Source organism: Lolium rigidum, chromosome 5 (genome assembly GCF_022539505.1).
Source record: "Lolium rigidum isolate FL_2022 chromosome 5, APGP_CSIRO_Lrig_0.1, whole genome shotgun sequence".
In the NCBI taxonomy this organism is placed as follows: Eukaryota; Viridiplantae; Streptophyta; class Magnoliopsida; order Poales; family Poaceae; genus Lolium; species Lolium rigidum.
In genome coordinates, this window is record NC_061512.1 from 121,632,993 (window position 1) to 121,655,988 (window position 22,996).

The following is a 22,996-nucleotide window of genomic DNA, read 5'->3' on the forward strand; positions in this document are numbered from 1 at the left end:
GACATCAACAATTCCCATGGTGGTGTTGCTGATGCTGGTGCGACCTTCTCGGTCGCGATGTACGTGTTTTTGCTCTCCTACCTTGCACTGCTACTTATTCCATGTTCAGATATGATGCATGTGCTTAGTTTGATGTGTGTGGTTAAGTATGCGTGTGCATCTGTAATGTTGTTTTCGGTAATTAAACTCACACGGAAATTGGCTAATAATCTAACAATCCAAAAACATTATATGTTTCGGCAATTTTCACCGTCTGGTTTTGCTGCTGCGCTCAAACCGAGTCTGTTTATGGGTTCTCGTTTCAAGAGATGGCAGAATAAGACCCTCTTGTGGCTCACTTCTATGTGCATGCACCGAGTTGCGGAAGGTACTCCCAGAGGTCCGCTTACTCCTGAAGAGGATAAAGCGTTCGGGGATGCCACCGTAATTTTTGGGGGTACCGTCCTAAGTGTGCTTGGAGACAAATTGGTTGATGCTTATCTGCACATCTGAAATGGGAAGGAACTGTGGGATGCACTGGACGCTAAGTTTGGTGCTGCCGATACTGGAGGTGAACTGTATGCTATGGAGCAGTTCAGTGACTACATAATGGTTGAGAACCGATCTGTAGTAGAATATGCTCATGAGATACATATCATGGCAAAGGAACTTGAGCTCCTCAAGTGTGTGCTACCGGACAAATTTGTCGCGGGATGCATTGTCGCTAAGCTTCCCTCTTCATGGAGTAACTTTGCCACTTCTCTGAAACATCATAGGCATGAGTTCTCTGTTGAGAATATCATGGGCTCTCTAGGTGTTGAGGAGAAGGCGAGGGCAAAATACAAACACACTGGAGGAACCCAGGGACGTTCTACTGCCAATATGGTGCAGAAAAATGCTCGCAAGTCCAAGAGAAAGAACAAGGGAGTCTCCCAGAGCACCAACTTCAAGAAGAAGGGGAAAACGAAGAAGAAAGATCCTTCTTTGGGTGTGTGGCGAGACAGGCCATTGGGCTAATCGATGTCCACAATGCAAAGGAAAGAAAGGTCAGGCTGGACAGAACTCAAATTATGTCAACATGGTCATTGACAACACAGAGGAAGGAACTACAGGGTATGGTAATATATTACCTACTGTTCTTTCGGTGTTTCAGCCCACAGAACGGTGGGTTGATACATGTGCTAATGTTCATGTGTGTGCTCATATCTCTATGTTTACCTCTTATCAGGCCCGAGATTCCTCAGTAACGATGGATAATGGGTTACATGCTACTGTTCCTGGTGTTGGCACGGTAGATCTGAAGTTTACTTCGGGAAAGATCGTACAACTGAAGAACGTGTTGCATGTCCCTTCTATCAAGAAGAATCTCATTAGTGGATCCCATCTTATGAAAGATGGGTTTAAGTTGGTGTTTGAGTCCAATAAAGTTGTATTGTCTAAGTATGGAACTTTTGTTGGAAAGGACTATGAATGTGAGGGAATGTTTCGCTTCTCTCTAGAAGACTTCTGTGCTAATATTGTGAACAATGTAAGCACTAGTGTTAATGAAACTAATGTTCTGCATTCACGACTTTGTCATGTTAATTTTGGTTGTATGACGCGGCTTGCTGATATGAGTTTAATTCCGAAATTCACTTTGTCAAAGGATCTAAGTGTCATGCTTGTGTGCAAGCAAAGCAGCCCCACAAGTCTCACAAGCCTGCGAAGAAAAGAAACATTGTACCACTAGAGCTCATACATTCAGATCTATGTGAGATGAATGGTGAGTTGATAAGAGGTGGAAAGAAATATTTCATGACTTTGATTGATGATTCCACTAGGTATTGTTATGTGTATCTCCTGAAAACTAAAGATGAGGCTCTTGATTTCTTTAAAATCTATAAGGCTGAAGTTGAGAATCAACTTGAAAGAAAGATAAAAAGGGTTCGGTCCGATCGTGGTGGAGAGTACTTTTCTAATGAGTTCAATTTATTCTGTGCGGAACATGGTATAATCCATGAGAGGACGCCTCCCAATTCCCCACAATCCAATGGGATTGCGGAAAGAAAAAAACCGTACTCTAACAGATTTAGTTAACGCCATGTTAGATGTTTCGGGTTTATCTAAAGAATGGTGGGGGGAGGCTATATTGACTTCGTGTCATGTCCTAAACCGTGTTCCAACCAAGAATAAAGAGATTACCCCGTATGAGGAATGGGAAAATAAAAGTCCATCACTCTCCTACCTACGAACTTGGGGTTGTTTGGCTAAAGTGAATTTGCCAATCACTAAGAAGCGAAAGCTTGGACCAAAAACCGTGGACTGTGTCTTTCTTGGCTATGCTACCCATAGCATTGCTTATAGATTTCTTGTGGTGAAATCTGGAGTGGATGCCATGAATGTTGGCACCATCTTTGAATCAAGAGATGCTACATTCTTTGAGGATATATTTCCTATGAGAGATATGCATGGCATGTCTAGTTGGGAATCTGATCCAATACATGAAACTCCTATGGAGTCTGATGAGGAATCTGATAATGAGAGTTCAGATTCTGATAAAGATGACAATGAAGCTCCCACAAGGAGCAAGAGACAACGTATTGCAAAGTCTTTTGGTAATGATTTCATTGTGTATCTTGTGGATGATACTCTCACTACCGTTTCAGAAGCTCTCGCATCCCCTGATGCAGACTACTGGAAGGAAGCGGTTCAAAGCGAGATGGATTCCATCTTGGCTAATGGAACGTGGGAGTTAACTGAACGTCCTTATGGGTGCAAACCTGTAGGATGTAAATGGGTATTTAAGAAGAAGCTTCGAGCTGATGGTACTATTGAGAAGTACAAAGCTCGGCTTGTAGCCAAAGGCTATACCCAAAAGGAAGGCGAAGATTTCTTCGATACCTACTCACCTATGGCGAGACTAACCACAATTCGAGTACTACTATCATTGGCTGCCTCACACGATCTTCTCGTTCATCAAATGAACGTTAAGACGGCTTTCCTAAATTGAGAGTTGGACGAGGAAATTTACATGGAACAGCCTGATGGTTTCGTACTGGAAGGTCAAGAAAGAAAGATGTGTAAATTAAAGAAATCTTTGTATGGTCTCAAACAATGGCATGAGAAGTTTGAAAGAACTCTGACATCTGTGGGCATTGTTGTTAATGAAGCTGACAAATGTGTGTACTACCGCCATGGTGTGGGTGAGGGAGTTGTCCTATGCTTGTATGTGGATGACATACTAATTTTTGGGACAAGTCTCAAAGTGATTGAGGAGGTAAAAACCTTCTTATCTCAGTGTTTCGAGATGAAAGATCTGGAGAAGCTGATGTTATATTAAACATCAAGTTACTGAGTGATGAGAATAATGAGATTACACTTGTGCAATCTCATTAATTATGTTGAGAAGGTGTTGAGAAGATTTGGCTATGCTGATTGCAAATCTTCTCTCACACCTTATGATCCTAGTGTCTTGCTTCGAAAGAATGATAACGCAACTAGAGATCAATTAAGATACTCTCAAATCATTGGTTCACTCATGTATTTAGCTTGTGCTACGAGGCCTGATATCTCGTTTGTTGTACGCAAACTTAGCCGGTTTGTGGCCAACCCGGGAGATGATCATTGACATGCTCTTGAGAGAGTGATGCGCTATCTAAAGGGAACCATGAGTTATGGAATTCATTATACCGGTATCCAAGAGTACTTGAAGGGTATAGTGATTCCAATTGGATTTCAGATGCTAAGATGAAGGCCACAAGTGGATATGTTTTCACTCTTGGTGGTGGCGCTGTTTTCTGAAAGTCTTGCAAGCAGACCATCTTAACAAGGTCAACTATGGAAGCAGAACTCACAACATTAGATACAGCTATTGTCGAAGCAGAATGGCTTCGTGAACTCTTGATGGACTTGCCTATGGTTGAAAAAACAATACCGGCCATCATCATGAACTGTGATAATCAAACTGTGATTATTAGAGTGAAAAGTTCTAAGGATAATATGAAAAGTTCCAAACATATCAAGAGGAGATTGAAGTCTATCAGAAAACTGAAGAACTCCGGAGTGATAGCATTGGATTATGTCCAAAGTGCTAAAAATCTAGCAGATCCTTTCACAAAAGGACTATCAAGAAACATGATAGACCTTGCATCGAGGGAGATGGGTTTGAGACCCACCTGAGTTGCTGAGCGTGTAACCCAACATATGTGATTGGAAATTCCGTGAACTAGGACCTGGGAAAACAAACCGGAGTAACTGAGTTGAGAGAAAATTTAATACTCCCACTCTGCTGCAGATGCAATTCTCTCATAGTTACTGTAAGGCAGGTTGACAATGTCTTAATGTGTTATGTGCGGCTCTTGATGAGCGAAGACGCTGTCCTACAGGACGATCTTTGAATAACACACCTATATGAGTGACACTACTAGTCATAGTGTGGGAGATTTGAGTGAATCTCTAGTAAGCTTATGAAGGGCCGAGGAGTATGACTTATAAGCTCCACCCGAGGGGAAGGCTATGATAGCCTAGTACCGTGCCGACATTGAGTGAAACTTGCTGCACAAAAACTGACAATTCAAGGCATAGTCCATTGTTCAGTTGTAGTCAAGCGTAGCTCCTTGTCTAGGTGGAAGTTCAACTTAACAATCTCCATTGAAGTGCAGGTATATTAAACAGTGAATGGAACTAATGTATCATCTGATGTGCATATGAGATCTGGTGGGGGATTGTTGAATGTAGATGGGCTGCGAGTCCGATAAGGCGATCCATGTAGTCTACACTTCCTGAAATCTCAAGGCCCATCATGTTGGCAGCTTGGGACAGCCTTGGGGGACAAAGTTTAGTCCCACATTGCTAGTTGGGAGTGAGTTGGAGTGGTATATAAGGGCTGCTCTTTAGTCCTTCCAAGTGAGTGAGAATAGAAGGAGCCCTCGCGCACTCCTCCTCCTCCGCCCGCCCGCCTCGGCTCGGCTCGACACGTCACGCACGCACGCTGCGTTTCGTGACTCGAGTTCGAGTTCGAGACACACTCAAGAAAGCCTAAATTTTTGTTTGGTGCACCAACTGAGTTGGGTACGTGTCGACCTGCATGTGCATGCTCGCCGTGTGTCCCTGGCTTCCTACGCGTGGCAACGTGGTCGGGTCGGCTCTACTACCAGGCCAGATCAGGAGAACACAGCTCTCAGAACTCTCTAGTCCGTCTCTCTCACGAAGTTCCTTTTGTTGCGCTACTCTCTAGTCTTCCCCATCCTGGCAACTGCGTGCACGACCGTCCGGGAGAGCAGGCCTCCGAAACCCCGTCTGTTGAGATCCTGCACCGGGAGACGGGAGATAACGTTTTTGGGGAGCGTCTCGGCGAGACTGCTCGCTGTTGTTCATGCTCTTCTTCGCCGATTCGACTGCTTCATCGACGACTCCAACTACACCATGGGCGACATCAACAATTCCCATGGTGGTGCTGGTGTTGCTGGTGCTACCTTCCCGATTGCGATGTACGTGTTTTTCCTCTCCTACCTTGCACTGCTACTTGTTCCATGTTCAGATCTGATGCATGTGCTTAGTCTGATGTGTGTGGTTAAGTATGCTTGTGCATCTGTAATGTTGTTTTCGGTAATTAAACTCACACGAAAATTGCCTAATAATCTAACATAATCATGTTGGTTAAATCTGCTGCTATTTATTATTGTTGTTCTTGATCCTCGGTACATAAATATTTGGGTCTTCTGCTTTTCCAATGTTTATGATAAGAAGAAAGAAAAAAAAATTACAAAAAAGGGTGAAGATGGGTTGACTAGGCTATTTGAGTGGTATGCTAAGCGGACTCAGCTGCAAGTAGTAGTGAGCCTCCTCACGCACCACTTGTAGTTGATCTTGAAGAGTATGGTGAAGATCCTAGAAGGTTGTGGGCCTCCAATTTTAAAGAACATTTGTGTGAGAAGGATACATATGTATTCAGTATTCTAAATTGGCGGATACGGCAAAAGGAACAAATATCTAACTTTATCCAAGGTCACATAGAATGTTTTAGTTGTTCCAGTTTCAACAGTTATTTCCGAATCTAGCTTTATCGCTAGTGGTAGAGTAATCAATTCACAAAGGAGCTCATTGTCCCCGAAGATGTTTGAAGCACTAATTTTCGGAAATAGTTGGTTAAGTTCATCACCCACCAAAACTAATATATGACAAATAATTGATGAATTACAAAAGTATGAGGAGCTTGCACGAGGTATAAAACATGATTTCCTAGCTCTTAGTTCTTTTTTGTATTCTTGACATGTAAGTAATACTGAATTTTCTATTATTTCAATTTCTTAGAGCATGGGGTATAGGAGTGTGGAGATACATGATGTCATCAAGCATATCAACGCACCAGGTAAGAAAATCCTAAACTTCTACTTCTATTGTCTTGATGATTCCATAACCGATGACTAGATACCTCTTTTTTTATGGAGCACTAGCTAGGTTAGATAGGTAGATTTATACTTGTAATACCATATAAACGCATTTCCTCTATTCTATAAGTGCTCATACATAACCCCAAGTGAAAGAGTAAAGTATGTACTCATGTTTTGTGTGTTTGATAATAACATGAGAAAAGAATTTTATCGTGTGCTAATTTTGTAGGTTTATACAAATAAAATTCTACAATGACAATTCCTACGACACCATCCCCTGTGAAGAATGGAAAATTCCAAATTCATTTAGGTGACTTCAAAGATGACTCCTTCGTCTACAAGGGTAAGCGCAAGATTGGGTGACGAAGGTGTTAGTGGTGGTGGTGATGATGATGAAGAGGAGGAGTATGAGAGCAACCCCGACAATGAAGAGGATGAGGATGAAGAGGAGGAAGAGGACGACGAGTAGTGATCCCATGGGACATGTACCACGCTCTTCTCCCTTTTTAGTGTCTTGATGCCAAAGGGGGACACGTAGTTCTATTAGGTTCCCGGGAAATTTGCATGGGTCGGGCACCAAGCTTTGCGCTTTCATTTTTGCCTCTTTTTTTTTGCTTTGGTGCACATTCACTATCTTAGTTAATTGTGTTTGAACTCCGTTTGCTTGGAACTCCGTTTTATTCGTGAGCTTGGTTTGTAGTAACTCTAAGTAGTGGTGGATGGTGAAATCTATGGTACTATGTGATATCTATGTGATGTTTATTCTTATTGGCTATATAATATCATCTATTAGGAGGCATATTAGTATTCTCATAATTGAGTTTGGGAATTCAATGGCTACGGTATTTTTATCTTTACCCAAACTTTATATCTTGTTATATGCCTCTTTGTTGTGCAAGATATGATCTAGTTGCTTTATCCTTTATCTTGCACATGTTGTTGGTTTGCAAAAGTATAGGGGGATGTTGTGTACTTGTAATCGAATGCAATTGTCAAATGTGCACACACATCTAGGGGAGCTCCGACTCTATTTTGAAAATCTTGTTGTTTCTATCATAATATCCTTTTGTGAATTACAAATTCATGTGTTGACATCAAACAAACAAAAAGTGGGAGATTGAAGCGTCAAAGTCTCTACTCATGTTTTGTATGTTTGATAACAACATGAGAAAATAATTTTACGATGTGCTAAATTTGGGGTTTATGTTTTCTGGCTTTTGGTGTGCGTGTTCCCCAAGGAGACTGATCGTTTTGTTTCTCTCTCCTCCATTATTGTAGAGCTTCAAATAGGTGCATCTCCCTCTCTAGCCAACCAATCAACCTCATCTGCGGAAAAGTGAAGGAGGAGGGCTAGATTTACCCTTTTACCAAATGGATTTGAATTCCCCCTTGATTCTATTGTGGAACTTGTAACCCTAGATCTCATTGGTGGGGATACATGTGAAGAGACCATTTTGAGGCTTGCTTGGTGTTGTACAAGCTGATGGATGGTATTGGGATCCTCCAATTGAGTTGTGGAGTTATGCCCCGCATTATTCTTTTGTCCACCGATGGAAGCATCTCTAACCACCGTTGGTAGCATCGTGTACCACCACTTGCAGCATCTCGACACCGGCTCACCTTCGCTGCCACATGAAGGCTCCGACTCCAGGCTACAATGATATTGTGGCATATTCAACATTACTTCTGTTCAATCATTTATGTTGGTGGGATCACGACGAGTATATTTTGTTCTTGTTGGAGCAAGGAATACATACAATCTGGAGAGGTTCATGACCTCGTCAGCATATATAAACGGTAGAGCACACAATTTTTTTAGCCGTGGAGCGCGTAGATCAATAGAACCGAACGCACAACCCAAAAATTCCATGTTCAGCCCCCCCGGCGAGAGTAAAATCGCTACTTCTATCTTGCTTGAATGGTGCGGATAGATGATTACAATGTATGAGCAGGACTCAACAAGATCGTGTTGACGATGTTTTAAGTCGAACGTACTAGACTAGAAACCTTAGATCGGTTTGTCTTGTGGGTGTTGGCGATGAGTATGGAGGCGACCATTCTCCAGGCCAAAGATTATGTAGTTCTTCCGGAAAGCATGGGTTCCCCATTATATAGTCTTCGGTGGTAGGTGGCATCTTTTACATGAATCCTCGTATGACACAAAAGAGAGACCTATGCGCACACAAGAGGGTCGTTTTCTATCCTACCTTTTGGGAGGGGTCCGAAAGGAGTCTTGTAGATGATATTCGACTTGGGAAATGCAAACCTATCTAGCCAACACTATACACATATTGTCGGGTTCGAATATTGTTTATGCGCCGACAAGCCCCTGATCACCATGTGTAATGAAGTTGCGCCAACGAACTCATAGTGTAGCTCGAGACAAGGGTAGAGTACTTGCATGCTTGCTTACATCATTGTCTTCTCTTGAGCTTGTTGATTCCTCAAACATAGGTAAGTAAGTCGTGCCTTGGTACACTTTCTGACTTCGCTAGTGAAGTTGAGGCCCTCATCATCTTTGTTGGTGAAGTTTTCGTCTTCTAGTCTCCTCAACTCTATTGCTAAAGTTAAGGTTCTTACCGACCTTTTTTGTGAAGTAGGAACTTGTGTTGTAGCTACATAACTTTGATGCTAAAAGAGCAGAGTTTTTATCAGTTTTGAATCACATTGTTTCTCGACCCTTGACTTTGTTGATGAAGCGAAAAGAAATAATTCACTCGGCGAGCCACTTGAGTTGAAGCCCCCAAATTACCTAAACAGCTACCTTTGACGGTTTTTCATCATACGCGAGGCTCGGGGAACTCCGTCGAATGGCAGACACGCTAGAAAGGAGGTTACGTGGTAAAAAGGGGAGTTCACTCATGGGGAATGGATTCCAGTTTTTACACTACAGTTATGCATATGTGTCATGCTTTACCCCATTTAGTAGTTGCTAAAATATCTTATCTAGGAGACTTTAAACACCGCAGTATATCTTTTTGCTTATTTTTGTTATGTAGGACTGACATGTTGCTTTAATGCATCGTTGCAAAATGTGTGTAAATATAGGAAGGTGTAAGAGCATCTCCAGCCATCTCCCCGAGAAGGCCCCAATACCCTTTTTTTTATCCGCATGGACTAAAACGGCACAGTCACGCCCTCAGCTTCTCGTTTTCGTCCGGATTTAGGCCTAAATCCATCCGGACTTCCCAGGCCATCCTCGGTTTCCCGGGGTGCTGCCGAGGATTCCGGATGAAGCAAATTTCGCGCTCTGGCCCGCGTGTCAGTGTGCTGTGTGTGGGAAAACTGCTGGAAGTTCGTTGCTCCCCATGCTAAAAATAGGTCCAATTCGAACCAATTTTCATCCGGATTGTGCCCCGGGCTCCAACGTCTGGAAATGCTCTAATCGTTGATTGTGTCCATACTTCTCTTATTCATTTATTTCATTTCTCGTCGTTGTTTTGATATTTTGAATGCCGATCGTCATCTTACAACTTGATGAAAGGATACGCATCAGAAAACTAAGGGTTCTAGGTTTTAAAAGTTAATTTAGACGGATTTTCCCTCAACGGGTAATTATTTTGTCATAAATGCATAATAATTTGGGGCTAAAAAGTGTACTCACTCGTGGATTAAAGCATTTCCAGCCGTTGGAGCTGCTGACACCCGACCCGGTTTGCCCACCCGCTAAGCCTCCTCACTGTCTCGTCCCGCCGATGAGGCGAACATCTTCGTCGCCGGCGTCAGCTTTCGATTTCCGTTCGCCTCCTAAGGCGGCTCCGCCGGTGCCCGTGCTGACCGCAGCGCAGAAGCCGCTCCGCTCCAAGCCGGCGCCTTCCTACCAATGACGAACCCCCAAACCCTCGTTTCACCATAAATCCCCTCCCTCCCCCTCGTCCCTATCCATCTCCAGTGAGAGTGAGGGCAATGGAGTTGCTCGTCGACGAGGAACCGAGGTTAGCACATGTCATGGCAAGAGAAATCCCCTGCCTCTGCCCTCCCCATTTCGCTTATTCCATTTTGCACAGGTCGGGCACGCCCATGGCGCTCGGGCTCGGGGAGGACGCAATGGAGGCAGTACGGAGAGCATTTCCCGGTCAGAATTTCGCCATTGATGTGGTGAGTCGAGATTTTGGCCGGACGGATCCGGCGGAGCGCAGCCAACAGGATTCTTCTGGCGGACGTGCCTCAGAAATGCGTGTAGATTTGGAGCAAGCGGAGAACGCCGGAAAGAGTTGTGCACAGCAGGAATCGTCTGCCTGTGGAGTCCGTGGACCGGATGCCTCAGAGAAGCAGTTGAACTCTGAGGAGGCCGAGCGCGCCGGCCAGCGCTGTGAAGCCCCTCCTGTGCCCACAGATGTAGGTGCTGAAGCCGCCGGCGGCTGGAAACGCAGGTATGGCTCGGTTGACCTTTAGCCCCCTACACATTCCATCTACACTGATCTATTGTTCGATGCCTATTCTCTAGGCCTGTTTTTCTTCGTAAGTAGCAAAATCAGTTGGTTGCCACAAACCTTGGTGCATATGAAACTGGAAATACTAGTGCAGCTTATTGGTTCACTAACTATCTGGCAACATGGTTCTCAACAAATGTCAATAGGCCACATGGTTGTCCCCTTCCCCTAGCATTGCTTCAAATTTTAGAAATTTTTAGGTTGCACACCGGTGTAGAATTATATTGCCTTCGAGAACCATGGCATAGCCAGGATGGTGGGCATGGGGTGATATAAAATAACAATTTGCAAAATATAGTTACAATATGAATGATGTTCACTTATATAGTTAATAACAAAATATAGTTACAAAGATAACGGAATAGTTATATTGCCTTCGAGAACCATGGCATAGCCAGGATGGTGCACACCCGCCTGGGTTCGAGTCTCCGCACTCGCAACTCAGGTTCTGGTCACTAAAATCTTCTACAAAAATAAGCCAAGGGCCTCTTCCCTTTGCTCTCTTTAATTTTTGAATTATATTGCCTTCCAAGGAGCAACTGCCTAATGGATAATACCCTGTTAACATGCAACAAAGCCATATAACTCTTGAGTCTTATTGGACTCAGGGTAAGGCGAGGCCGTATCCCGGATGAGCGGGAACCAGACGCCTGTCGTGTAAGCGCGCTGGAGAAGGCATTGATTGGCTTCGCAGAGAGGCAGACTGATGCCGTTGTCAATCCAGAGGTGGGGACCTGCTTCGATTCGATTGAAGAGGCATATGATTTTTATAACCTCCATTCCTGGGAAATGGGGTTTGGGATTAGGTATGGCAGCAGCAGGAGGAATACAAATGGTGGTAAAACCATGCAGGAGATTACTTGTGGTCATGGGGTAAGAATACATGTACATATAGTTACTACTACCTCCATCCCAAGGAATAAGGCGCACGCGTATTCCAAGACGAACTTTGACCATAAAAATTGAGCAATACAATCTTGATTATATTATATGTAATTAGTATCGTTGGATTCGTATTGAAAATAACTTTCTAACGATGCTAATTTCATACAAACAATCTTTATATATTTGAAGTAATTCTTGGTCAAACAAAAAGCACGTAAAACGAGGGCGCCTTATTCCTTGAATCGGAGGTAGTAGTACTTAGCTTTCAGTGGCAGTTGGTCCTGAAACATTATGCAATGATTCTGTTGCCTTGCAGAGTAAACGACAGGCGAGCGGAAAATCAGGCAGGTGTGAGTGCCCGGCACTAATTAGGCTACTCAGAACTGATGACAACGGATGGTATGTCACCCAGCATAGGGAAGTGCATAACCATGCTTTTTCTAGTATGTATGGAAAGAAGGTGCATTGGCCGTCTCATAAGCATCTAGATAAGTACACCAGGGATTTGGTTTGCCAGTTAAGGCACGATAATGTTAATTTAGGTGTGTATGATACAATTGCTTCTTTTTTCGGAAGAAGGGAGAATGTCCCTTTCAGTAAGCGTTCGATCAGGACATTGTGTGGGGAAGTTATTCGTGAGCTAGCTGATGACGATGCTAGGAGAACCACGGAGACTGCAGCTGCATCTGAAGAAAGGGTTCCGAAAAAACATACGCGGGAGGAGACGGCAAACAACTGTACCACTCCTGATTCTGCGAGTACACTGGTTGAAAGGTACCCTGAGCAGGATGATACACAAAATTTTGAGGCAGGTAGGCTGGGCGATCTGATGTTAGCTTTTGGGGATTGTCACCTAGTGCTTAAAAACTGCACCTATGATGATCTCATCAACTCCAAGAACTCCATGTCGGGTCTCGAGGAGGCAGTGAAGGCCTTGACCCCCACCTTAAGCAGGGCATCTTTTGTGACCTGTGGTCCAGTGCCCACAATTCTGGAGGTGTTGTGTCAGCGCAGGTGCTGACCATTAGGGACCTGTTCAGGTTCACACGGTGGCTCACAACTACCACAGGCCAGCATAATCTGCAGTCCGTTCAGCAGCGTTTCAAGCTGGTCAAATCTGGAAAGAACGTCTCCGAGCCTGAGGAGCCTGAGGAGATGGCCCTCCTCCACCTTTATGAGGCTGAGAATGATGAATATTCAGGTCAGATGAACAAGCTGCAGGAAGAAAGGGATGCGGAGATTGCCCACTATATGGCCAAGATCGAAGAGACCCGCAAGTCCTTCGATGTCAATGTTGAAGCTGCAAAGGCGCAATACCCTGTATCCGCTTCCTATGTTGCCCTGAACAGCAATGAGCTCCGCGGCCAATGCTGGAACATGTATCTCACCCACTGTCGGAAGGAAGCGAAGGATCTGAACGTGCAAGCCTCAAACATTGTCGACAAGTATGGGCCAGAGGTGCAGCAGCGTCACCTATTTGAGTTTTGCAGCCGGGATGCCAACCGTCAGACCCTCCTCAAGTATGGCCAGACAAAAGTCAAGAACCTGAAAAAGGCAGGAGCAGCCCGCGGAGAAAATACTCTTCATAGCTACATGAAGCTCCTTGATATAGAAAAGGCTTATGCGCTACTCGCTGCTGAAGTGCAAATTCCCACTGGGCCAGATACAAGTTGTGGTGATAGTGAGGATGAGGATCACAGCAATAGAAACAACGTTGTTGCAAGTGATGAGGCTGCTGAGGCCGCTGAAGGTGATGGACATGATGGGGGTGAAGATGCACAAGGATCTCCGCAGCAAAAGCGTCGTAGGCATGGTTAATCCTATGTTTAGTGCTGACTCCTAAAGCATGTGACTCTTAAGAGGATCATGCGACTGAGATGTTTCCTTATATATTATTGAAAGTTCAAGGCGGAGATGAGGTTCAGATCAAGTCGTGGGAGGACTCGTGGATTCTGAATTAACCTCTTTGTGAGGTATATTCAAATCTGTACAATGATTATAGTACCATAAGCATCAATGTTGCCAAAGCTTTTCAAAAGGGCTGGTATGTTTTCAGGTTCAAAATGGTGATTATGGATGTATAAGCTACACTTGGGGCAATATTCAGTTGATATCTTCTCAGATTTTCGTTTTCGAATAGTGATTGCAATGTGCTTATCTGTTGGAAGGTGACCGCATCAGGGCAAAAAAAACTGTAGACAGATAAAATTCCTGCAAGAGTTAAATTTCTTGTTTGTTGATGTTTAAGGAGCGGTTTTCTTTGTGGAAATGATCTAACGAGAAGAAACTGGAGGGAGGTATTAGTTCTGTACTCATGATGAACCAATGACCCATCTGATGTTTCCTTGGCCAGATGCAAGATATATTTGACAGACAATAGGGGTACTCTCACCGCAAATTTTCTCTCGATATTGATTGTATTTCATATGCTTGAGGGATGGACATGCAAGCGATTCAGGAAACTTTGGCAAGCTGTTGGAATAATTCATCTTATCTTACATTGCTTTTTATTTAACGATTGTATTTGCGGGTTGTTAGTGTTCTCTTTATGTGTAGTTTTGCTTACTAGCTTGGCTAGTATTTGCCAGTAATCCGCGGACCTCTTTCATGAATGTGCCTCTAGAGTCTAGACGTTATATTGGATCTGCATTTTGTAGGTAAATGAAGTTTGAAAGATTCATGGATGCAGCATAATATAAAATGTCTGTTTAACTGCTTAAGGCGCCACAATGTGAACCAATAGAATCTATGTGCAATTTTTTTTTCATGAATTGATTGAGCTAAAGAACTTCAATGTCTACCGCACGTGCACAACATGTCAACATCTGTTATTTTTCCTGATAACTGAATCGTCATATTTTGGGAATTTCTTTTGTGCTGTTGTAGGAGCACACCTGGATAGTAGCGGTGGTACATAAGCGCTGGACCAGGTGTTCCTCCTCGCCTACGTCAAGCATGCTCCGCCAGCCCCTCCCGTTTCAGGTGAGAGGCCAGGGTGGACATGGAGATCGTGGAAACGTGCTCGTGCACCATGGCCCATGGAGAATCTGGGTGGGGGAACAGGTCAGGAAAACCAACATGACCGAGGGCCTCAGTGTTTCAGTGCACATCGCTGGAGAAAACCGATAGCAGTTGGTGTTTCACTGCACTGTTCACATCGCTGGAGAAAACCGATAGCAGGTTCAGAGGAGCTAGCTGTTGTTTTTACAGGCAACCGACGATCAAAACGGGTGGATTCATGACTATGCATGCTACCTCAACAAGTGTGTGGATGAGGATGAACTCATGCACTAGCAACATCATTTTGTATAATGTACTCTGAAGAACATCACCCAGCAAACATAAGAGGGAAAATAAAAGAAATGTTATCTGAACATCACTCAGAAACATGGACATTAGTATCATGTGGTATTTTTTCACTAGTGTCAGTAGCCCACAATTTAGCCACATGGGGTGAGCTTCTTGTTGCCTGCACCGCGAGGGTTCTCATCCTTCCAGTCATCCCATGCCCTTGCTTTCTCCTCTTCGGCGTCCTCGTCATCTTCGGCACGACTAGTATCATCTTTGTGCCAAGAGGAGGTGGCCTCTTTAATTATTTTGGCGGTGCTTTCTTGCCATTCCTCCATAATTTTCATTTCAGTTAATCCGGCTTCTTCTATGCTCATTGTCGGCATCCTACAGTCCCATGCAGGCAAAAAGGCAATATAAAAACTGAATCAGAGAGTAGTCTGCATGCTTTGCAAATGATACTGCCAACTGTTAGAACAAGACAATGCAACACCACTTCAGAGGATAAAACCTACAAATGGTTTAACGTTCTAGGAAAATATCTATTGGTTTTTATCAGTAATAGTTGGGGTAGCAGCCACTGCGTTTGCTCAGCCCACTTGGGTTCAAGGCCTGGCCTCTCCTCAGGCTCGGTGGTTTCTTCTAAGTAAAAATGCCACGGGTGCGAGTGCCTGTTGGTCGAGTTTTTTTATATAAATGCAGAAGAATAGCGGAAATTCAAAATGATCTTTGGCTCATATGCTCCTGCCTAAGTAAATTGAAAAAAACAGTAAATAAAATAAAAAAATCTGATTTTTTTTACAATGAATATGGACGTGTTTCCTAACTCACGCAAAATTTCACCGAGAAAAGACATGGGTGGTGGTCGGTGCAAAATAAACAAAATTCGGGGCTCAAAGGAATATCGTGTGTGCCTATTTAAAGAATTCCGATTTGTTTTTTTTTTCAACAACCACCACTAGTGTATTTTCTTGACGAAATTCTGCATGCAGTTCGAACACATTTTCATGTTTGCTGTAAAAAAATATCTATTTTTCATAATTTGTTTTGTTATTTTTTCGATTTTCTTACTCAGGCAGGAGCATATGAGCCTGGAGCCAAAACGCCTTTGCCCGAAGAATAGTAGTATCTCTCTACTTGGACCTTTTTGCCATGAACTATGACTGCATCTAGTGCACACGTCAAAATGATTAGCTCGACATCATAAGCATATTTCCATGTGTTCACATCAAAACAGAGATTGGAAATATACTTAAAGGCAACTATTGCATGTTTAGGGAACTTATATCGCCCTTACAGATGTATTTTCATCTTTTGACCATTTTGCATAACAATTTTAAGACGGTATTATGGGGAGCTTTCTGCCTTTTATCAAACATCAAAACATAGTATCAGTCTCCAACTAATCAAAATCACCAACCTTTTCAATATTTAGCACCAAAACTAACAGAGTCAGGGGCGGAGGTAGGGGGTTACCAGGGGATCTATGACTTCAGATAGAGATGCAAGTGGCATCCCGCCAAAATCCCACTCATAGTTCATTTTGTGATTTTTAATTTAAAATTTTAGCCAAAATTTTGTACTAAAAAACCACAAAATTAACTATAAAAATCCCACTTGACATGCTAGAATATTAAGGTATGGGCGTATGGTACGATTCTCAATGCAACAAAGTAGTGTTATGCATTACAAGTTGTGCAAAAAATGTTCATTCCCGTTCTTTCACAGCAGAAAAAAGATCACCAGCAGCATACTATGTCATTGGAAGCAGTGTAAGACCAGTTCAGAAACATACCTGTAACTAGGCTGAAAAACTTGTGCCGCCATTCTTTCCCTTTCACTAGTTAGTCCCCCACCAACAAGACTTGCAGGTCCAAATATCATGGGTTGATGTTTGTGGTCATGAGCTTGTGAAACACTTGCTCTACCTTCAATGACGTCTTGAGCAAAAGTGGCACAAGTAATTGGATTAGCTGGCTTGGAATATGGTGCACGGCTGGCAGCATTATGGTGCCATGCTTCAGCCTTTTGTGTACGCTCGTCGAGCATTTCACGAGCAAATGCACCGCCATCCTAAAAATCCACAAACACGAATTGTTTGAGAAAAGAAACTCTTTGTACATACAGATTATTCCCTCCATTCCGAATTATAAGGTGTTCTAGCTTTTTTCTAAATTGTATGTATCTATACACATTTCAGTGTCTGTTCACTCATTTCAGTCCGTATTTAGTCCAGATTGAAATATCCAAAACATCTTATAATTCGGAATGGAGGGAGTACAACACAAGGGAGCCAAATAAAAAACAATAATGTATGCAACTGTTTTTCTCTGATAGAAAACTGAGTTCTATTCTGAAAAGTCACATTCACAGGGACTAATAGTTATATATTATTCATAACTAACCACAAATCGTTCAACATTGGGAGGAACTCAAGTGATATATTTTGTTTTTTTTTCCATAAATAAGAGTTCAGAGAGATGATGTGCACCCAAGGAGTTTGTCAAACAGACCAATTGTCAAAAATTATCGTAAAGGTATAAAGCAGGCATTCCCACCGTATCAGGAAAAACAATTCTAAAAATATTCCACAGAAAAGAATCAGCCTAAGATGCTATTGATTGAACTGGTAAGTTGCTTCTACTAGTTCTTTTACCTTTTCTTTTCTTTCTTTTACAGCCAGAAGCATTTCTTCTTCCTTCTTTAACATGTCAACAAGATCAAAAGCCTACTGAGGCAACAAGAAATAAGTACATCTGAAGTCAAATAATATTCTGAAAAGAAGCACGACAACTTGAAGAGATCAATAATTAACCTTGCAGAGAGCCAGTGAGATTGTAGCTAACCAAGCCTGCAGCATAGAACAATAAATCCAAATTGTATCAGAAATTCATAAGATTTTGCCTGATTATAGAACCAAACTACCAAAGTACATTACAGACTAAAATTCTAAAAAATGTGCTTGGGAGGCACACACGGTCCGGTGTATTTTCACATGGCATTGCCATGATTGCAAAAGCATTTCACTTTGCACCAGTATAAGGAGTTGTGACACCCAAGCATGTACACGGTGTAACACTAGAGAATTCTTTGCGAGGGCCTAAGGGCCTCAGCCAGCAAGTGCATAGCCGTACCAGAGTACCAGCCGTATATGCATGTTCATGCACTTATCTATACTTTAGTAATCATCTCATGCATGTTATCTACCAATTGCTCCTATGCAGCCTTAGTAATTTAGCAATTATGTGTGCTCGTGTGGGAGGGAACAAGCCAGCTTCAGAGAAAAATCCTCTGCCAGCTCATCATGAGGGATCAACTAGCATATGCAGGCAGCGTCCAATCCATAGCTGACAGGAACCCAGATTATTCGAGTTGAGGAATTAAGCACAGGACGTAAGTCTTCAAGTCAAGTATATACCTCTTGAGGTCACTACTTTGGGGCGATGGGTCGCAAAGCAAACAATTTTAGGTCAATGTTCCAGGTAGGATTTAGATTTTTTTTTCCTATTAAAATTACAAGTTCCATTCTTTAGAGGTTATAAATTACAGTATAGCAAACATGTTCAAATTGCAGAACCCTATATCTACACATAAAACAAAAAATATCAGCAGTTGTTGGGCCAGCCTAGACCAGCCCACACGTTTCTTCAACCCAAGCATCTTTCTCCTCAGACCCAAGCCATAAACACATGAACACCGCCTCCGCCAACCAATGGTATCTTTTCCATACAGAAGCCTCCTTACAGCGCCCATTCCCACAGTGCCGACTCCAATCCGAGCACCGTTGTCGTTCTCCCATGAAGAAGCAACTGCGACCACAGCAAAGAGAAGGGCCAGGCACCATTCTAGCGCAGCCACAACGCTAAGATCGTAATGAGGCTGGTGAGGAGCAGTAATCAACGACAATGACACCCAGCTATTTTCTGGCCATCAACCCATGAAGACCCTGGGTCAGGGGAGAAATTATCGAGCTGTGATCTCGGCTTCTATGTCCCAACCGGCGAGATCGTAATGGTGGTGCAAAGTGAAACAGATTTGCAAATAGTTAGCAACCTAGCGTTACCTGATAGAATTATCTAGACCTGGTGTTTTGCGCCAAACAAACCAATTTACCAGCTGCAGTCTTCGTTCTACTCAAAGACTAATGTAGTCATGTGAAGAATGGGAGAAACTAAACAACATAGGATTAACGAGAAAGATCAAAATTATTAGACCTGTTGTGAGAGAAGTACTATGGTAGAACTCGCAGTAGTCTTGACATGTATTAAAGTGGGGGGGGGGGGGGCAATTTAGCGCATGTGGTCAATCCCCCATTGGTTTTCAGTAACCTAGACGGAACATCAGATAATTATTATAACTAAATTAATCAAACTATCTCAGGTTGAACTGAACCGAGCTATATATTTCAGTGCATCAAACATAATTTATATTTGGATCCTTTTGGAAATATAGAGATCATGTTGTAACTCTACAATAAATGTTGGTAGTGCAATCTTGCAAACAAGGTGGGATTAACAAGTCATGCCCAAATACAGAAGCTAACCTCTCTTTCTTCCTCTCCATCGTCCTCAAAGTCATCTTCCTCGCCGGCTTCAATCGGAGCCGATAAAGCTGCGGCTCTCAACGATCGCCCGCGCCTTTCCTTCCTCTCCCTGATCTCTTGGAGCTTTGTTTCTGCAGCCTTCTGCCGCCTGAACCGGGCAACCTAGCTCAAGAATCAGGGAAACTGAGTAACCTATATGAAATCAAGTAATTAACCGCCTTCAAAAATGTAACAAGAGGGTGAGCGGCCTATGTGTCCCGACTTTGCATGATTACTGTTCCTCGTGTAGAATTTCAATTACTGGTCGAGTCCTTAAGGTTATACGGGGGCAACAGCCTCACCTTTTGTTCTCTTCGGTTTGCCGCGGTTTCAGGCCGCCCCTGTCGAGATAGTTCGAGCTCGTTCTCTGGGACAAGCTCCAGCGCTTCGCATGTCGAAATGAACTCCTGTAGATCCCAGCAGGAATGATGATAAATGGGTGATCTCACATGACACACACGAAAGCCCCTGAAGAATGCATCACAAGTAAGTTTGTGCCAGATCAAGTAAAACGTGACGGGCGAACCTTCAAATGGTCCTGTGACGCCTTGAGAACCGGAATCCGGTCCTCCTGCTCCACCTGCTCGGTCATTTCACCGAGGTAGTACGGCACCTGAGGAAACCAAACAATCAGAGGTCATACGAACCGCAGCCGTTGCACAGGCAGACATGAAATGGGGATGGAGCTCAGATGCGGCGGTAGGGAGAGGAGATGGGGAGGGGCCATACGAGCAGGTACTTGAGGTTGGCGGTGGAGACGTCGTCCTTGGTCTCGTTGGAGGAGAAGAGGCCGAGCTTGCTGACCATGTCGTCGCAGCGCCGCAGCAGGTCGACCCCCCTGCGGATCCCTTCCTGCACCCACCAAACCCAAAGCAAAAAAAAACCGAGCGCGTGAGGAGGAGGAGAAACCGCGCAAATCGAGGGATGGCGATCGGGGAGGGAGGGGAACCTGATCGAGGGAGGAGCTGGAGACGAGCGCGTGGAGGTGGGAGGCCCTGTCGAAGAGGGCGGGGAGGGGGAGATCGCCGGTATCCTCCGCCGCGTGGAGGCGCAGCTGTGCTTCCATCCTGCTGCCGACTTCCTCCACCTCGGTCATTTGGCACGGCAGGAGCGGGAGCGGGAGAGGAGGGAGATCGCCGGCGGGTAAAACCCTAGACGAAGGGGGGAGCAGAGTCGCCGGGAAGCAGAAGGCGAGCGTCGGGGAGGTAGGCTCTGCTCGGTTTGGCTTTGGCTTTCGGCTGGGATGCGGTTCGGGTCAGCCAATCTGGCTCTGGACGACCGGACCGAATGTCCCAGACACAAGCGTGTGTTTGGATAGCCGCAAACCTCATTTCTTGTGTCTAGAACAATAATTTAGCCCATCTCAAAAGAAAAAAAACAATAATTTAGCCCTTTTGCTTGCTCTGCTCGTATCTTTTTTTTTTGCTAGCACGAATTCTAAAGGGTTTAAAAGTTTGTTTCGAAGACATGCTTGATTCGAGCGTTTACGTATGGTCAAGCGCTGGCGAGTGCAACGTGACGCGGTTTTGTACGCTTCGAGAAGAGTGGGAGACGGAACGTATTTTCTAGATTCCCCACTCCACTTCCCTCACCGTCCAAACCTCATTCTCTCACCCTAGGCGTTACCCTCCATGACCATCATTCCTCCACCTCCACCTCCGCAATCGCGGGGACCCCTCAGCATCGGCCAAAAATCTGCACAAGAACTCCGGGCGGCTCGCCAGCTTGAGCAGCTAGCGGTAGGAGGGCGTGGCTAATTAGGCGAGGTCCCTCAAATCAACATCGTCGGTGTGCTCAGTGTCGTGCTCAACGAGGGAAGGTCCTCGTGTCCGCAGGCTCAACCCTTGCCGACATGGCGGGGATTTTTCCGCCCACAGCGATGGTGACACCACATAACGCTTCGTCCTCGACTCGATGGCTCCGAGGAGTCCCAAGACCCAGATGTGAACAATCGTTGGTGCCTCCGCCCGAGTTTTCTCCAAGGTAAGTGCATTGAACCCGTACATAGTAGAAGCGGTTAGGGCGGTTGATTTTGGAAACCCGGCGAGCAACTTGAGTTCAATGCCCTCGTTTAGTGTAGAATGGAGCCCGTCGTACAAGATAGAATCTAGATTCAATGTACATTAGACTAGATTTGACTACATTCATCGTATTTTTCCAATTTCGGCATTGCCAATGCATGCATGTCCCATTAGTGCAATTTCCAAATAGGGAAACACACTAATTTAACTTGATTTTCTTGCCTCTACTTCTGAATCGTGCATATGTTGTGCCATTGTTGTGGATTGCATGATCGGATTCTCCTATTTGTGCTTGATCTGACTCGCATTGCAACTAGATAGTATTGGAATTGTTTCGTTGTTGTTATTGTCGTTGTTGTGCATTGCCATTGTTCTATTGTTGTGCATTGGTGCAAATTATTAACCTGGTGTGCATTGATCATGTCTTGCATCGCTGATTGTTCTTACATGTGTTCATGTACTGCCAAGTTCGTGAAGCTGGAGTGTGACAGGGTGGGGAGACGTCGGTTTCCTCCACCTGGGCACGAGCACGAGCTCACCTTGAACCGGTGGACGAGGGCACTGAAACCGCAGATGCCAGGTAGAATGTACACGGCGTTGTTGCCCCCTGCACACCCATGTCCGCCACCCCAATCTCGGACACCTCCTAGGACCCCGACTACACCGTTGTTATGCCCATTTGGTCATCGAAGACTTGCAGATGATGTCAATTCCACAAGAGTTCTAGCATGGCCTCGGGGACTAGATCAAGATCCCACTTCCACGTAGTATCATTGTGTCAGCTTGCTGCTTCTGCGACGAGTGGGTTCAGGTGACCTATCCGAGCGGCTAGATGGTGTTGGGAAGAAACTGTTGGGAGACCATCTGTCAGTACGATCACAGTACAAAGACACGGTGGTGTTCAAAATCCAGGCATTCGATCTGAAGATGCCATCTACATGTTGGATAGCTCCATCGCCAGGACGTACACATGCCGTGACCATGGCTAGGCGGTGGCTGCCCATGTTTCATATGTCTCTGTATTTGTCTAGATGGTGTATATATATATATATAGTAGTAGTTAAGCATGGTGGTGATGAGACTTCTATGACGGCTTTTGATCAAGGGTTCGATCCCGATGTTTTAGTGGCTTGTATGCTCCTAGAACATGCTTGCTTTTGATCAAGGGTGTTGGTGTAAACCTCTGGTTGTTAGATTTTTTTTTTGAAACGCGGGCAAAAGCTTTGCCCTTCTATTAATTAAGGAGAAGTTTTACAAGAAAATAAAATGTGTTAGACTTATTACACGATCACTCTCCCGGCATGAAATAGCCCAAATTCTTTGCACTCGCTAATACCCATAGTATAGCCTCGTCCTTAACCCTATCGAAGACGACTTGCGAAGGCGCACGCTTGTTGTTGAACACCCTATTGTTCTGCTCCTTCCACACCTCCCAAA

General features: G+C 44.2%; 1 protein-coding gene, 1 long non-coding RNA gene and 1 pseudogene across 2 annotated transcripts; 2 read left to right on the forward strand and 1 right to left on the reverse strand.

Moving 5' to 3' along the window:
* Positions 1–10,256: 10,256 nt before the first annotated feature.
* LOC124656333 lies at positions 10,257–13,486 on the forward strand (annotated as a pseudogene).
* Positions 13,487–13,789, forward strand: LOC124657433. The gene is made up of 2 exons (XR_006988793.1): positions 13,487–13,641; positions 13,725–13,789. It is a non-coding gene; the product is annotated as an uncharacterized LOC124657433 (long non-coding RNA).
* Positions 13,790–14,936: 1,147 nt separating this feature from the next.
* On the reverse strand, positions 14,937–20,635 carry LOC124653764 (PP2A regulatory subunit TAP46). Its single transcript, XM_047192827.1, has 9 exons — positions 20,488–20,635; positions 20,268–20,390; positions 20,065–20,151; positions 19,841–19,945; positions 19,500–19,661; positions 17,772–17,807; positions 17,613–17,684; positions 16,752–17,029; positions 14,937–15,343 (listed from the first exon to the last, which is right to left on the reverse strand). Exons 1-9 carry the CDS (start codon positions 20,632–20,634, stop codon positions 15,109–15,111), a joined length of 1,245 nt encoding a protein of 414 aa, XP_047048783.1. The 5' UTR covers position 20,635; the 3' UTR covers positions 14,937–15,108.
* Positions 20,636–22,996: the final 2,361 nt, after the last annotated feature.